The sequence below is a fragment of the Siphateles boraxobius genome, unplaced genomic scaffold, assembly GCF_051911475.1.
Source record: "Siphateles boraxobius isolate OS27281-9 unplaced genomic scaffold, OSU_SipBor_1 31, whole genome shotgun sequence".
Lineage (NCBI taxonomy): Eukaryota > Metazoa > Chordata > Actinopteri > Cypriniformes > Leuciscidae > Siphateles > Siphateles boraxobius.
In genome coordinates, this window is record NW_027508931.1 from 3,499,861 (window position 1) to 3,517,690 (window position 17,830).

Below are 17,830 nucleotides of genomic sequence, written 5' to 3' on the forward strand. Positions count from 1 at the left end.
ATTTTAATTTCACATTCAAACTATTACACGCATCCATGAAGTATGCAATTTCTAACCAAGTAGGATTCTGATACTTTTTTTAATGGTTAATACCATTATCCAGATTTTAGCTAGATTTGAGAAACATTGAAATGCTTGCAGAAATCTATATCAAATGCAAAAGTTTTCTCTGGGAACAATTGCACTGCATGGAGACAAAATCATTTAAGCACACTACACAGCACTATGTTTATTGGTGTGATAACTAATTAGGCTGTGTGGAGTGCAGCCAGTTTCTTAGGTAATTCAACAGTGAAAAAGAGCAGCTTGCTCATCTTCAGACCCTGTCCCTCAGTTTGCTGCAATCCTAGGTTCATGTATTTATTAGACTGGTCGTATACAGGCCAAATCACCCGACCGGGCCCATTTGGTGAGCTGTAGAAATAAAATATTAATTTAATGAATAAAGGATCATCGGTAACAGATCCTAATACTCTAAAGTACTCACCCAGTACGAATAAAGTTAGCCCAGTATCCCATGACAGTTCTGCATAGTTGATTTTCCTCCTCACTGAGTGTTCCTGTGGATGATAAAGAGTAGATATCCATAACCCCATCGCACTTCATCATAACCATTTTCACTTTTGTTGTAATCATTTGCAGTTTCAAACCCCTGCCAGAATAATGGTCTTATATCATAATAATTAGCCTGGGCAAACAAGTTCTTATATCTGCTTACCTTCAATTTTGACATGGCCATCCCAAAAGCAGGCCCCAAACACAAATCCAACGTCATCAGCATGGTCAGCCTTCACAAAGCTGGGTCTGATATCTTTAAATATACTGGGCCGGTGCTGAAACTCATACATATACACAGGGACTCCAGCATCTGTAAAGTTATAACATAAGGTGTTGGCTAATTATAAAGCCAACCAACAATGAAACTTCACTGGAGATGAAATCTTGCCAGTAACATTTCAACCAACCTCTGTGGTAAGATGCAACTGTGATGGAGGGTATCACCATAAAAATATCCCCCATCATCTCAGTAAATGCGTCGCGAATGTCCTCAGGAGTTTTAGCATCTTTTAAGTATTCTTCTACAATCAATTCATTGACTCCTGATGTCTGGGACGACAAAGAGAAAGCGCATTCTACCGAGTCTTCTGAATGGTATTTTGTACTATGTCCACTAGAGTGAGACAAACACTAACAAATTAGCCAGACTGAGTCAATCCAAATAAATGCATTTGCACATTTTAGCTACAGGTAAATCACTAGAATAATCTAAAAAGAAGGAAGAATTTGTTGAGCTTTACACCAGCTTTGTTGACAGCGTCCAAAATTGCTTTCACTGATTTTATGTCCATCCCTTTAACCCACTCTTCTGAGACCAAGGCCTGAAATAATAATATTAAAAAAATGAGCACATCCTGTTCAGCACCGTGTATTGTTTTTGTGTTTCCTATTTCATAAAGGTTCATTGACCATTTGTTTCGTTGCACTATTCCATACAAAAATATTATGATACTTACCTGAGCGAGCGTCCATCCAAATTCGTGGTTTGTTGTTCCGACAAGAATTGGAACTTTCTGAAAGTCTTTGCTCTTTAGTATCTCCTCTGCTGGAGCTTTAAGAAAGACCCCATCAACTATCGCTCCAGGGAAAATGTGTTTCTAAGGAAATCACTTGGTCTAAGAAATTAATTCATTCTCTCTTCAATATGTATATATATAGAAAGCATATTAGAAAGCATCTTACTTCAAATTCTCTGCTCCTACCTTTTTAGTTGCATTAATGATCTGTTCCTCGGTCAGTTCTTTTATGCATTTGACCAGCACTTCAGAAGAGCTGAAGTCACACTCAGTAACATTTGCTACCAACTGGTCAAACAGATTACAGACAATCAGCTTTCTTCTAAACATTTCAAATATATAAATTATTCATTGAAGAAAAAAAAAGTTCCATGAACAATATATAGGCTAAATTATGTTTTTGTGCTAACGGTTTGAGAACATTATTAAAGACCAGATAACTATGAACGAATATTGTATTAATGTTAATGGAAGAATGTTTGTTCATAACTTTGAGAGAACCCTGCCAGAACATTAGCCAAAGTTCTGAGAATATTTCCTGTTATTGTATTTGGGTATTGTTCTGCGGTTTTTTTAAAACTTTTTTTTTTGGTGCATTTATGTATTGTTTATGTCTGAAACCAAATTGCCTTAAGGGAAATAAAACCAAACTGAACTAAACCCAAGGCTCTAACATTTTTTTTATATCCGACATAATTACAGATTCCCTTAAAGGGATAATTCACCCAAAAATTTTAATTCTGTCATAATTTACATTTATCAAGGTACCAGACCTTATGAATTTCTTTCTTCTGCTGAACACAAAAGAAGATATTCTGAAGAATGTTGGTAACCAAACAGTTGATGGACCCTATTGACTTCCATAGTATTTTCCCCCCAGCTATGGGGCCTATCAACTGTTTGGTATATTCTTCAAAATATATTATTTTGTGTTCAGCAGAAGAAATAAATACATACAGTTTCGGAACAACTTGAGGGCGAGTAAGTGATGACAGAATTTTCATTTTTGGGTGAACTATCCCTTTAAGGAACTATTGAGCAATACACATTGATTGTTGTATTTGGGTTAAATACCTTGGCAAACATCAATGGGTTTTTGATGGAGTAACCTATCGTTGTTGCTACTCCACTCTGAAAGATGGCTCTGTGAAACAGACCCTTGGTCATGGGTGACAATGTCTAAAAGTCCACAAGAATACATATTTAGTTTAGATTACATTTAACCCTTGCATTGAACTTTACAGAGAATCTATTGTTGGTTAATGTTGTTTTAACAACTTCTTCACATTTGCATTTCCAAAGTGTGCCAGATGAAGCCCAAATGTCCCAAAAGAACTTACTTACCGTTTTATTCTGCTTACTAAACACTGGTCAGAAATCATAAGATTAATCACAATATACCAGGTACATACTTAAAAATAGGAAACAGTGGACTGTGAAAGATAAAGTTGCATTACAAACATTGACTGACTAGAAAAGAGGTACTGATTCCTCCTGCAGACTCTCCTGCTATGGTGACAGACTGGGGGTCTCCTCCAAAACCCTCAATGTTTTCCTGCACCCACTCTAAAGCTGCAATCTGGTCTAGGAAGCCCCAGTTTCCTTGTGCAAGCTTATCACCTGTGCTAAAACCAGAAGCATATTTGATTATAACCCACTCAGCAGAATCAGTGTCTTCAGTAAGCTAAAAAATCTGATGTCATTCTTAAAGGGACACTTTGATCCATAAATGAATACCTGAAGTATCCTAACATTCCAAGTCGGTACTGAATGACAACCACAACTATGTTCTCATAGGCCGCCAATGGGGATCCGTCAAACATGGAAGCTCCGCTAAAGACCAAGGCTCCTCCATGAATCCAAACCATTACCTGTTGGTTGGCAGACATTTCTTTTGTCAGAGGGGTTAGAAAAATTATAAATAAAGCATAGGAAAGTTCTACAGTGAATTCACTAGTGCTGTCCTCTAGTTAGATGAGAGTAGCCACAATTCAGTACTCACTGGAAGTTTTTCTGATTTTAATCTTTGAGAAGGAGTGTAAACGTCAAGATACAAACAGTCTTCTGAGACTCCTGTGGTGGGGAAATTAGACTTCATGGCCTTTGCTACTAAAGGCACAATATCTGGGTTTTGAAGGCACCTAAATGCAGCAAGAAAAGATAGTTGACAGGGTAAAAGGATGGGGTAAAAGGAAATCTGAGCTCAGAAATGGTTTATATTTAATATAGTGCAGCGGTCGGCAACCTATGGCTTGCGGAGGAGTAAACACAGAAGCGCGCACCTCTGGTCGAGTTAATGTTTTCTAGGAACTGTTATAATTTCACTGTTTAATAGTATTTATAGATCCTCCTTATTTAATAAAACAGGCTGTGTGACTATGAGGAAAAATTACCTTTAAAATGTATATCCGTAAGCAAGTTCAGGGGATTTTATTTAAGTTAAATACATACAGGTCCTTCTCAAAAAATTAGCATATTGTGATAAAGTTCATTATTTTCCATAATGTAATGATAAAAATTAAACTTTCATATATTTTAGATTCATTGCACACCAACTGAAATATTTCAGGTCTTTTATTGTTTTAATACTGATGATTTTGGCATACAGCTCATGAAAACCCAAAATTCCTATCTCAAAAAATTAGCATATCATGAAAAGGGTCTCTAAACGAGCTATTAACCTAATCATCTCAATCAACTAATTAACTCTAAACACCTGCAAAAGATTCCTGAGGCTTTTAAAAACTCCCAGCCTGTTTCATTACTCAAAACCGCAATCATGGGTAAGACTGCCGACCTGACTGCTGTCCAGAAGGCCATCATTGACACCCTCAAGCAAGAGGGTAAGACAGAAAGAAATTTCTGAACAAATAGGCTGTTCCCAGAGTGCTGTATCAAGGCACCTCAGTGGGAAGTCTGTGGGAAGGAAAAAGTGTGGCAAAAAACGCTGCACAACAAGAAGAGGTGACCGGACCCTGAGGAAGATTGTGAAGAAGGACCGATTCCAGACCTTGGGGGACCTGCGGAAGCAGTGGACTGAGTCTGGAGAAGAAACATCCAGAGCCACCGTGCACAGGCGTGTGCAGGAAATGGGCTACAGGTGCCGCATTCCCCAGGTCAAGCCACTTTTGAACCAGAAACAGCCGCAGAAGCGCCTGACCTGGGCTACAGAGAAGCAGCACTGGACTGTTGCTCAGTGGTCCAAAGTACTTTTTTCGGATGAAAGCAAATTTTGCATGTCATTCGGAAATCAAGGTGCCAGAGTCTGGAGGAAGACTGGGGAGAAGGAAATGCCAAAATGCCTGAAGTCCAGTGTCAAGTACCCACAGTCAGTGATGGTCTGGGGTGCCATGTCAGCTGCTGGTGTTGGTCCACTGTGTTTTATCAAGGGCAGGGTCAATGCAGCTAGCTATCAGGAGATTTTGGAGCACTTCATGCTTCCATCTGATTTCATTTTTCAGCACGACCTGGCACCTGCTCACAGTGCCAAAACCACTGGTAAATGGTTTACTGACCCATAGAGAATCTGTGGGATATTGTGAAGAGAAAGTTGAGAGACACAAGACCCAACACTCTGGATGAGCTTAAGGCCGCTATCGAAGCATCCTGGGCCTCCATAACACCTCAGCAGTGCCACAGGCTGATTGCCTCCATGCAAACCAATAAAATACGTGTTTTTAATAAATAAAAAAAGTCAACCTTCAAATAATTATGTTCAGTTATGCACTCAATACTTGGTCGGGAATCCTTTTGCAGAAATGACTGCTTCAATGCGGCGAACTGAACATAATTATTTGAAGGTTGACTTTTCTTTTTATTAAAAACACGTATTTTATTGGTCGGATGAAATATGCTAATTTTTTGAGATTTTTGGGTTTTCATGTGCTGTATGCCAAAATCATCAGTATTAAAACAATAAAATTCCTGAAATATTTCAGTTGGTGTGTAATGAATCTAAAATATATGAAAGTTTAATTTTTATCATTACATTATGGAAAATAATGAACTTTATCACAATATGCTAATTTTTTGAGAAGGACCTGTACATATCTTTAGCTGTTGTCATGTGCCTGTGATTATCCCTCCGCGTTTCAATGTTGACAAGTGTCTTGCAAACCACAAATATAGTGGTAAATAAGTGATTTATATATAACTGTAGTCCATTACTGAATACAAATTATGTGATGAAAGTTGTATTTACTAACGTAATCTATTAGGCTACATTATACATTACATCGCACTACTTTTAGATTACTTTTAATCTAACTCGTTTGTCACGTATATAGCCTATTAGTACAGATATATGGCATATCTTTTTTTCAGTTACTGTTATGACTATATAGCTGTACTCACATGGGAGGGTGCTGAGTGGCATTTCTTATGCCTTCCCATCCCTGTACAGGACCAGGTGCAGCCAGGCGGAGAGGACCAACAGGTGGCTGTGCAAAAGGAATGCCCAAATATTGCTCCACCACCTTTTCGGAGCCTTTAACCTTCATATGTTGCCCACGGACACTGCCATGCTTCAGAACGACCACTGGCCCAGAGTCTGAACACATGCAAACAGAACTCTGACATAAACACACATTCTTTAATACATGTACAAAGATATGTCCTGAAAAAATAATATAGGACTAGATAGGTAGATAGACAGATACATATTGTGTATGAATATATATATATATATATATATATATATATATATATATATATATATATATATATATATATATATATATATATATATATATATATATATATATATATATATAATTATTTTGTATTGTCAATGTGTGTGTGTGTGTGTATACACTCATACACACACACATGTAGTGTTTCCATGTTTTATGGGGACTTTCCATAGACATAATGATTTATATACTGTACAAACTGTATATTCTATTCCCTTACACTAACCCTACCCCTAAACCTACCCATCACAGAAAACTTTCTGCATTTTTACATTTTCAAAAAACATCACTTAGTATGATTTATAAGCTGTTTTCCTCATGGGGACCAAAAAATGTCCCCACACGAACAAGGATTTCAGATATTGCCATCCATAAGGTAGGGTTTACCAGGCCACACACAGACACACACACACACACACACACACACACACACACACACACATACACACACACACACACACACACACACACACACACACACACACACACACACACACACACACACACACACACACACACACACACACACACACACACACACACACACACACACATTGACAATACTCCCACAAAAATAAATAAAATAGATCATGAAGTTAAATATAAATTCAATGTATAATTTCCAATATTATTTAAAAAGCAATATAATAAGATGAAATACTTGCCTGTCTGTACAGGGGTTGTCCAAACTGGGGCCAGGGTCAAGCACAGACAGAGCAAAACTTCTTTTTTCATAGCTGTTCTTTCGTTAAATCCACAAGCCTGACTCAAGCCTCTGGCTAATGAAGACTTCACAAAACAGGCACAGTTACAAAATACTGCCCTTTAACCTGATCCTACTTTACCCCCTAAAAACAAATCAACTGTTACCTGTGTACACAGTGAAATCACTGGACTGAGGAGAAAAGAAAAAAAATGGGTGTAAATAATAATGACTAGTTTAGAATTGTATGTCACAAACTTCCTGTTACGTTTACACGATAAAGATATACTTAAAACGGAGAAGTTTTTCCTTTGAGTTTTCCGTGTACAGATGCTGCCATTGTTGTTTTGTATGGTTTCGCAGGCTATGTGACGTCAGAGCTCGTAACTGGGAGTACATCGATATCTAGTACGAGTTCACGGGTGGGAAGTCACGGGTTTGACTGCCCTTCCAGTGCACTTTCACGGGTTTCAGGTTGCCTGGAACGCGGCATTAGGCCTACCTGTTTTCATTTGTTCCAGTTTCCCACTCCTTGTTTGTTACTATGGTTTATGGTTATGATCACTTGTTCCTCATTTGAGTTCAATCACCTTGTGAATTTAAGTTCCTCCTTTTCATTCAGTTGTTGTCTGGGATTGTTCTTGTGTTAGTGGGAAACATGATGTTACTTTCTGCATTTGAATTACCTGAGTTTGTTTATTGAAACCTGTTTTTCATCATCTTCATCTGGACCAGATCGTGACAATGTCTCTTCTCATGTGGTAGAATAAAGATTTCTAAAATATTAAATGTATGAGTAAAGTGAACCAAACATATCAAATTAATCAACATATCAAAGAAAAGTCGTAAATTGACACCTAAACAAACATTTTTATTTTCAGCCATTCTCCCATATGGATCATTTATTTGCCACCACAGTAAATTATTTTGTCTAAATCTTCATGCAGATTTTAAAAAAGTGTCACAGAGGTTCAGATTCTTCACAGGTATAGGTAATAATTCATGTCTTATGCCGGTTTAATTGAACAAAGCTTCCAGGAAAGCTTGAAGGTTACAAAGTTAAAAGCTGTTTCCAGTGACTATCACTTAGTCGGTTTCTTTTTGTTCCTTTTTTTATAAACAGTTGTTTGACTAACTGGCTTAACGGTCCAAGGTCTGGGTTGGTAACATAAAGACTGCAAGTTCAAGCTCGAGAGGCATTGGGCTAGAAACAGGGGAGGTATCGAGAGCTCAATCCTACTTAGGGATGAACTGCATGAAGTTTCCGTGAAAATCAAACAGAATTTTTATGGTGTAAATTTTAACCTGCCAAAGTGCATTCTAAAAATGTATTTTTTTTTCTATTAACTGAAAAACTTTTCAGTTATCAAGGTAGAATTATTAAAGAAAACGGATAGAATACCTGTAGGCCTATAATCATTTGTCATTTTTACTCGTCCCTTTTCTTAAAAATGGTTTAAAGGCTAAAATGTGAGGTTTCCTTTCTTGTCAAAATTTATTTGAACATGTAATACATGTTATGATGTAAGTCACTTAACCAACATTTTATGTTCATTTAAAATCCGTTCATTGTTGCTATTGTTGCTATTGTTATTATTTTAATGTTTTTGCAAACCAGCAGTGCATGTTATTTATTTTATTTGTTGGTTTGATTTAATTGTGTGTACCCTTACGAAAAAGAAGTATGCTTCAAGTTCATTTTATTAAGTATACTTAAGTAATGTTTAAGTAAATTTGTAATCCTTTATGTAGTGATATCAATGTCAATAGAAGTTTTCTTGTTAGTGTATATTTCAAAACTTCTTGGGACTAAATTGGCCCACTTTTTAGTATTAAAAAGTACACTTTTAATCAGTGTTGGGGGTAACTCACTACAAGTAACTTGAGTTATGTAATTAGATTACTTTTTTCCAAGTAACTAGTAAAGTAACACATTACTTTTAAAATTGACCACAAAATATCTGAACAGAATATCTCAAAATATCTCTACTGTACAGGAGTTAATCTGCATTTCCGTCAGCTTGAGGCTTATTATTTCACCTTTGGTGTGAAAGGGTCTTTACATTTGCCCAAAAAATAGAACTTTTTTGTTATAAAAAAAAGTAACGCCAAAGTAATGAAAAACATTACTTTTCCACTTTCCCCAACACTGCTTTTAAGTATACTTTAAGTGTAACAGTACTAGGAAACTTTGAGCACACAACCATGTTTCTCACTTGTACTGCGTCTGTACTACAAGTGAACTTATAAGTATAGTAGTTTAAAAAATGTGCTACAAGTATTAAAATAGTAGTTTATAAAAAAAGTACACTTTGAAGTATACTCTCAGTAAAGTTTAGGAGTTTTATACTGCAAGTATACTTATACATCATACTTATAGTTTACTATTTAAATATATTATTTTTACACTACTATGTTCAAATTTAGTATAACATATGTATACTTGAAATATGTAAGTTTGTATAAGACAGGATGTAAAACTATGTAAAAAAGCATTTAATAGGCTACTCAATCAGAAGGTTAAACACAATTACAAGCCAAGTATACTTATATACTTTTAACTATATCTCAATCAAAATATTGAGTACACATACTTAGGCCAAATATACTTAGACCTTTCTGTCAGTCAATTTTAAGGATACTTGTGAGAATAACATAAAAAGTAGACTGAAAGTATACTTTCTTATTTTTTTTTAGTTTAATAGTATACTAATAGCACACTTGTATAAACATATTTTTCGTAATGGTATCAGTACTTTTTGAATATGTCCATCACATAACAATACCGTGATAACCATGATAATTTTGGTCACTATAATAGTGATATAAAATGATTCTCTAGTCATACTCCTCCATTCCAAAAAACAAAACAAAACAAAACAAAACAAAACAACAAGAAGTGATTACAAAATGAAAATTACTCTTAATCTTCATGTTTTTTTTTCTTAAAACCAAAAGGAGGTTTTCATAACGATGCCATTTATATAAGAACCAAATTATGTTGCCTTAAGAATCTTGTAGCAAACAATTCTTAAAATATATATATTTTCTTTGTGTGAAGAATATTGTAATAATCTGAAGAATCTTTTCCCAATAGGCTATAAACAATGTTTTGAGCAAATTTTGGTAGATATTAAAGGACCTTCGTGGAGTATACATACACTGTTTATTATTTTGTCAAATAATTCATTTTAAATAAAAAAAATATTATTTGTCTTTATTTTGTTATTCTACATGACTCTTTGTTGAGTGGGTTTTTAATGAGTATGCTGTGGACATGGCCATACTTTACAGGAAAGTCAATTTGTTTATTTTCATTTCTAAATGTTTAATTGGTTATTATACTTTTAAAAAATAGCTTGAAGAGTTGTCTTTTTAATATTTTACACACCTACTAAATATAATTTGAGGTATGCATGGGTTTGACTATGTCCAGCATTCAGTTATTGCTAACCTTTTTTCTTAAAACCACTGTAACCTTCTCTAGAGGCAGAGCGCGCTCTAGTGGCTCCATCTTGTTGCACGTCCTGATTTTGTAGAGTTAGACACATTCCTGGGTCAACATAGCCTACTTTGTTGTTCCTGGAACAACACTCCTGTCCAAAAATGTAATCCTAACCATATCCCTACCCCAAAGATAAACCTACCCAAAGTTATCCCTAAAACGAGAGGGAAATGACAGGTGAATAACACTGACGCATAAGCACCTAACCCCGGTTGTAAGCCTAACTTGACATAATCTGCAAATTTGTCATTAAAATCTGATTGGTTGATTGGAATGTTGTTCCAGGACCAACAAAGATGTTGATTCAGAAACAGCGTGTCTGTGTTCAATGTCTCCTGTTTTAGTTTATTGTATTATGTCATCATTCATTGTCATTATGAGTGCGGAATCCTTTTCTATGCCTTGATTTCATCATGTTTAATCATGAAAGACAAGATGAGCAATGTTCCTCCATTATCAAGATTAACAAAACCAGCATTGATCTTATTAATAACCTAGTTAATAGTCCTTATAACAAATCTTAATAAATCATGACACAACACAGAAATGCAGGGGAGTGTTTTTTTGTGGCTTGTATTTATGGTTGCTCTACAACTTTCAGGTTAGCTGTTGCAAATGACACGGTTGATGTACTTGACTTATGTTCAAATAATGGGTTCTATGAGGAATGTGCCTATTAAGTCATCTCACTACAACCATTGTGGCCTCATACTGTGAAGGATAAGATAAGCTTTTTTTGTTGGTCACTAGATGGAAGCAGTGAGTTTTTGAGGAGGCCACGGTGTCAGCATGTGCTGCTTGCACCATTCTCACTTTTTGGTAATTATACCATGAATGACAGTTATAATTGTATGACTGTTTGTATTTCAGTAACTACCAGTGAGCATTTTACATGGAGATTCTAGTCACGATCCCATTTAAAGTAGACAAGTAGAAAAGAATAGTATTTTTGATTCCTGTGTGAGGAGGAATTGCAAAAGAAGGCAATAAACAATAAAAAGAATCAAAAATATTAAGTGTTCAGATTATAAGATAGACAAAATAATAAAAACCTAAATAAAACAATTTTTTTTAAGGCAAAATATGTATTATCTTAATCTAAGAAATTACAACAAGGGCAGCAATAATAATAATAACACAAATAATATAAAATGTTTAATTATTATTTAATATTATTATTATTATTATTAATAATATAAATTCAATACTATTATTATTCAATTTATGTTAATATATGTAATAGTAATACTTACATACAATAATTAGTCATATTCATAATAATAATAATAATGTAATGAATAGGCCTATATTATCATATATTTTATAATACTAACAATTTAAAAATAATATTGAATTTATTATAATATATTTTATAAAAATTCAATAATATTATTATTAAATGCATTATAAAATATTTTATAAAAACATTATACAAATATATTATAAAATATATATTAGGCATATATATATATGTATATATATTTTATAATATATTTGTATAATGTTTTTATAAAATATTTTATAATACATTTAATAATATGTTATTGTTTATAATATGTTTAAGTTTGTAATATGTTTAATAATATGTTATTATATAGTGTATATATATATATATGAGTAAAATTAATAAGAACAATTATATTATTATTAAATTTATTATAAAATATTTTATAAAAACATTATAAAAATATATTTTAAAATATCTATTAAGCATATATACATTTGTTTTTATGAGTAAAATTAATAAGAACAATGATAATAAATTGTTATAATAATAGTATGAATTATTATGTATAATTATGATAGTATTATAATATATTATAAACAATATATTATAATTAAATTAATTATTATTATTAATATAGAATCGTTTGTAGAATTAATACACAATTATAATAATTAATGTTAATTATTTAAATGAGTAGTTGTAATAACTCTATTATATTTTGAATAGCTCATTTAAAATGTTCTGTACATGCTCATAATAACTAAGAAAATTGTTTTGCATGCAAAAAACGACACGAGGCATACATTTCATACCTTGCATTGATGTAAGTGTGATGTTCGGGGGATCGAGAGTTGCTTGAGAGCGCGGGCGCAGTGAGGAGCGTGCGGGATGGCATCATACGCAAGGGGCGTGACGGAGGCGTGTCATAACATAGCAGCGCCACTGTTTCATGTGTCGATCGAGCCCTGTTGAGAACTGCGCTCTCTCTTTGCTTCATCGGAGTAGACATAAACAAATCATTAAAAGCTACAGGTTTAGTTTTCTCCAGCAGCGTTTGCGCTGTCAGGGCTACACCGGCAGAGTTTGTTTTGGCTAACGAAGAGGATAGATCGCGAATCTGGGAAGACGTCGAAAAGTAACTATAGGCTCACTCGGCCACAGGTAGCTCTTTCGGTTCTGAATATCAAAGTACAGGTCATGCGGGTGTCTCCGGCCGGGCAGAGAGCTGTGATCCAGTGCTGCTGTTACTGTTAGTCTCCCCGGTGGACTGATCGCTTTTGCCGCAAGCTGAGCAGGAACGACGGAATAAGCATGTCTCGAAGAAAGCAGAGCAAACCCCGGCAGATCAAACGTAAGCGTTTAAAGTTTCACTAGTGCCAGTGCTGTTGTTGTGAATGGCGATTCATTGTAAAAAGTGTGTTACATTATTCATATTACGGGATATCATTGTTTTTTTGAGCGCAGCTCAACAATTTCGTGGAAACTGACAAGATATTTCTAATAACACGAGACGAATGGTAGCCTACACTTTGTATGTGTGACCGGTCTGTTCAAATAATCCTTGTGTTTAAATGGTTTCAAGACAGTAGAAAATGAGAAATAGCTACATTTAGTTACAATTGCCATAGTAACCACGGTAGCTTTTAAGACGCGCAGCTCTTTTTGTAAAAGCGCACGGCACGTGAACGCGCTGAACAAACTCGCGCTTAATTTTTCAAAGCCAGTCGAGATAGTTGTTTTTAAATCCGTTTTATTTAACTTTTTCATTTGTAAAAGTGCTTTCGTCTGCTCCAACCGAAGTGTAACCGTGGCTTCCTGTTTAATACTGTTGTGGAAACGTCAGTGTTCTCTGAAAAAGACGATATGAGTTCAGATAAACAGTGATCCGATCCCAGTCGAGATAAGGATTAAAATTGGATCTTTTATTTGTTTTCTGTCTGTGGCTGCAACGACGCTGCTGTTGCATTTTCCTTCGGCTTTTCAGTTCTCTTTCCAGAGATGAGACGTCAGATAGCGCGCCCAGCTGATCTCTGCACATGATAGTGGATTACAATTGGATCTTTTTTTTCATCTATCCATTTTAATCCTAATGTTCAGGCACACATTAATTGGACTTAAACTTGAAATTTTATGATTGAATGCAAGATATTATATTATTTGCACTCCCCCATGTTGCTCCAAACCTGTGACTTTTTTTGTGGAACACAAAATGATACATTTTGAAGAATATCTTGGTTGCTCTTTTCCATACAATGACAATGAATGGTGGCTGAAGATGTAAAGCCTCTACAACGACACAAAATAATCATATAAGCAATTTATGGGACTCAAGCTGAATATTCAATAAACTGTTGTCACTTTTCTGAGAAAAGTAGCAATGTTTGAGTATCTATGAAATCGTTGATACCAATCAGAATGATTTGTTCATGAATCAAACTGATTCGACTCCTGAGTATAGCTGGCTCATTGATTTGTTCAACAGCTTACTGGAGGGGAATATTAATAGGGAATAACAACTGTTTCTCACACAAAGCAATAGGAATATAGTGTGCTAGTCTTTTATTATATTTTTAATATGATTGTAACATCCTTTTTGAGGCTTGACATCTTCAGTCACCATTCATTGTGATTAGAAAAGAGCACACAGGAGATTTTTTTGACATCCACTGTTGAAGGAAAGACATAAAGGTTTGGAACAACATGAGGGTGACTGAAGTTTTTGGTCAAAGTAACCTTTAACATTTTGTGGTCAATAAAATCATAAGGTAAAAATCAAATTCATTGACCCCTCCCTCTCCCTCTCTTTTTCTGAAAAGAACCAACAGTGCTGAAAAGTCGTTTTGCTCTGGTGCCAGGCGCTGTTTCAGTTCTTCATCCAGAAAAGATGCTTTCAGGCGATAAGCACAGTAGCAATATCTTGGAGGTTGAGTTTGAAAGGGCTGCTCAAAAAAAAAAAAATATTAATGCGATTCAAAGGCAGAAAGCGACTCTTGAATAGGAAAGAAAAAATGGTCTGATAAGGCAACATTAGCATATACCACTGAGTGTAAACGGGCGGTATCAAGGTTTGTTTAAGTGACTGGAGAGTTATACGAGCACGTTGGCCAGTGACAATGCCAGTGACCTGCTGACCCATGAAGTCGCTCTCTTAATTGAGATGTCTTATCTGATATAAAGCTATCTCTGGTTGGTTTCCGGAGAACTCATATTCCTATCTAGAGGCAGCTGCGAATGGTGGAACCAGCTTTACTACTTCAAGCCAGTCGTAGCTGATATTTTGAACAATTCAAAATAAACATTCCTTATCTAGATTTTTATATCTGGTGGCTTTTAAAGTACACATCGCCAACTCCACGAGTCCCCCATTGACGTCTCATTAGACTATTGATGAAGATGGTGGGAAAGTATCTCAGATTTGGCTCGAGATTTCCCTAAAGGTGAGTTCCCTCACCACGAAACTCTGGAACACATGTGAACATCACAACGCCCCTCTTATCTTACATTTTTGCATTTGCATAACGTCAAGAAGTTGGTGTATAATATAATAAATGCACGATTGTATTGTTTTTTTACACTCTTACGGGAAGGATTACAATCCCGGCCCCTCTAAAAGAAGGTATCCGGTATCATGGAAGTCTATGTTGAGAGGAAATATTTTTGTGTGTCTTTTGTGCGTCACTCTCCCAATGGTAAAGATCGTGCTGATAGATTATCCATCCCTCCCTGATGGCGAGATTAGCTCGCGGCCTAGCGGGGCCACATCCCAGGGCTTATATTTTGAGATGAGAGACAAGATAGGTGAGACGGCGATCTCTGTGGAGATAGAGCCAACGTCGAGGGGGATTGGGGGAAATTGGGATTATAATTACATTTGGCTGGAGCATTCTCATATTTGTCATGTTTGTGTTGTTGTTTGGGGCTGGCTGGGTGTATCTCCTGATAAGTTTAAAAAAAGAGAGAGGAGAAAAGCAGATAAGGGGAGAGTAGGATGGCAGGGCTGATAAGGGCTGGGGGAGAGAGGCAGGAATACAGAAATGGTAGATGGGTGTACGCTGCGTTTTAAAAGCAGCTGCCTCAGTTAGATGGCAGGGGCCGATAAGAGAGCCGTTGAGATGATTGGGAGATAACAGAGGAGATTCTCACAGATAACAGCCGAGTGACATCATTCAAATGGCTCAGAGGTCGGTGTGAATTATTCATGAGCTCCCAGAATTTGGCGTCAGCAGCCGGAGGATGTTTGAGAAGCTGGGGCCAGACAATGCACTTGTTTGAGTTACCACCTCCTGTACCTTGGGCTTGCACTTTTGAAAGTGTGGACAACTGATGGGATCTCTTCCTGTTTTTGTTGAAACCATTCTCAGAGCTTTCGCTGCTGTTAGGTTCAGCGTCTCGGGGTCATTTGACCCGAGGGCTAGTTTAATGCTCAGCCCAAAAATATTGAAAAGAATGAGAGATCACAGGCTTTCGCTCACATATTTTCACACATACGCACACACGCAGTTGCGTGGTGGTGGTTTTGCTTGTGTGTTTTCCTTCTTTGTTCTGCTTTTAGCTCGATGTGAACTTTTGATAAAGCCTGGGGCCTGATCTCCGGTACAGATAGAGATCGCCAAATGCGATAAGAGTTGTTATCAGCACAGAGCAGGCAGGAGCTGAGGCTTTGCTGCAATAACAAAGCTACACGTAAGAACAGCAGGGCCCCGGACCCTGGCAATCAGTTCCAGACTTAATGTGATTAATGTTGTTGTATAATTAGATGATAGGTGTGAATGCATTTTTTCCCCCTCTTTAGTCACTCCCCACCCTCTCTCAGTTCCCACACTTGTGTTTTCTCCTAACAACCATTGTAGTTGATTAATTTAATTAAAACTAATTCCACATATTACTCACTGTAGATCTTGTGTTAGATAGCATTGAGATGCAGGTTTTTTTTTTTTGTTCATCGATTTTAATCTGTGTGGGGTGCGTTTTGGTGAAAAACAGTGAGAAAAAAAAAGTATTCAGCGCTAGGCCTTGCGAAAGGAAACAAAAATGTGGCGTCAGCAGTATGGCTGAAATGTTGATTTGCAGTGAGATATTAGATACTGAGTGATAGTGGGTGCAGTGAACACTGTGAGAAAGTCATAATGTTTTTATAATGAGTTGCAAAGCCAAGGACGACTTTAGTAAATTTGATAAAATGATAATCAATGTTTTTATTATCTGATAATATCTAAAGTAAGGTTGTTAAGGTCTTCAAAGTCCTGCTTTTAATGATTATTATTTGATAATGCAATATGTTTTTAACTCTGCTTATTGGTATTAATATTATGGTAGAATGAAGACTAAGCCAATTATTTATATTTATAATTAATATTATACACACTGTCTGACACTTTAGTTATTTATTTCAAAATGTATTCCAAAATTTTCAGCATCATTACTCCAGTCTTCAGTGTCACATGATCCTTCAGAAATCATTCTAATATGCTCATTTGGTCTGCAAGAAACATTTCTTTCTTTTTTAGAAATGGGCATAAAGACTTTACGTTATTGCACAAGAATTTGTTTCTGATGAATGATTCTTACCTATTACTCTAATGGCTGTGATATATGTTGTTTAATGTTAGTATATGCTGCTGTGTATCTAGGTTGACTACACTCTTGTAAGTCGATAGACATAATCTGTTGATGTAAGGATTTTTATGTATCTCTGTGTTGTTTTCTGCAGACACAGATCTCACTCAATCATCAACTTGCTGAAACCTCAGATTTTCATCTAAAACCCAAGTCCTTAAATATAAGCTAATTTGTCCTATTATATCTTTCACTACTTATTTATTAGAGTTTTGTGTAGTATGTTGATTATTACAGCTGGGTGATGTTCTGATTGGTTTAGCCCATGAGCTCTCCTGATTGGGTGAGAGAGCTTGCAATATGTGGGCTGAAAGTGATGTCAAAAAGCTGTAACTGTAGATTAGAATTTACTGTTTAGGAAGTGTCTGTTGGTTGCCACAGTGAAAGGAAAAGCTTGTAGGTGTTTCGATGAATTATTGCTCTTTCCTAATGTTTACGCCAGAGGAAGTCGAGTGAGTTATGATAACTGATCCCTCATTGAACCATCAGCACTCCTAAATCCACACTTCTTTT

General features: G+C 35.8%; 2 protein-coding genes across 3 annotated transcripts in view; one reads left to right on the forward strand and one right to left on the reverse strand.

Moving 5' to 3' along the window:
- Positions 1-202: 202 nt before the first annotated feature.
- ces3 (carboxylesterase 3) lies at positions 203-7,044 on the reverse strand. The gene is made up of 13 exons (XM_077193380.1): positions 6,931-7,044; positions 5,928-6,123; positions 3,577-3,715; positions 3,312-3,445; positions 3,046-3,199; positions 2,649-2,753; positions 1,761-1,862; positions 1,515-1,655; positions 1,299-1,379; positions 966-1,107; positions 719-868; positions 488-560; positions 203-414 (listed from the first exon to the last, which is right to left on the reverse strand). The coding sequence occupies exons 1-13, from the start codon at positions 6,998-7,000 to the stop codon at positions 249-251; spliced, it is 1,653 nt and encodes a 550-aa protein (XP_077049495.1). The 5' UTR covers positions 7,001-7,044; the 3' UTR covers positions 203-248.
- Positions 7,045-12,621: 5,577 nt separating this feature from the next.
- zfpm1 (zinc finger protein, FOG family member 1) overlaps positions 12,622-17,830 on the forward strand; it is an 84,780-nt gene continuing 79,571 nt past the window's right edge. The window contains exon 1 of one of the 2 annotated variants that reach the window (XM_077193381.1): positions 12,622-13,052. In XM_077193381.1, the coding sequence (XP_077049496.1) occupies positions 13,013-13,052 (40 nt within the window). In that variant the 5' untranslated portion in view covers positions 12,622-13,012. The remainder of the gene's footprint in view (positions 13,053-17,830) is intronic. The other variant, XM_077193383.1, reaches the window with a different exon arrangement.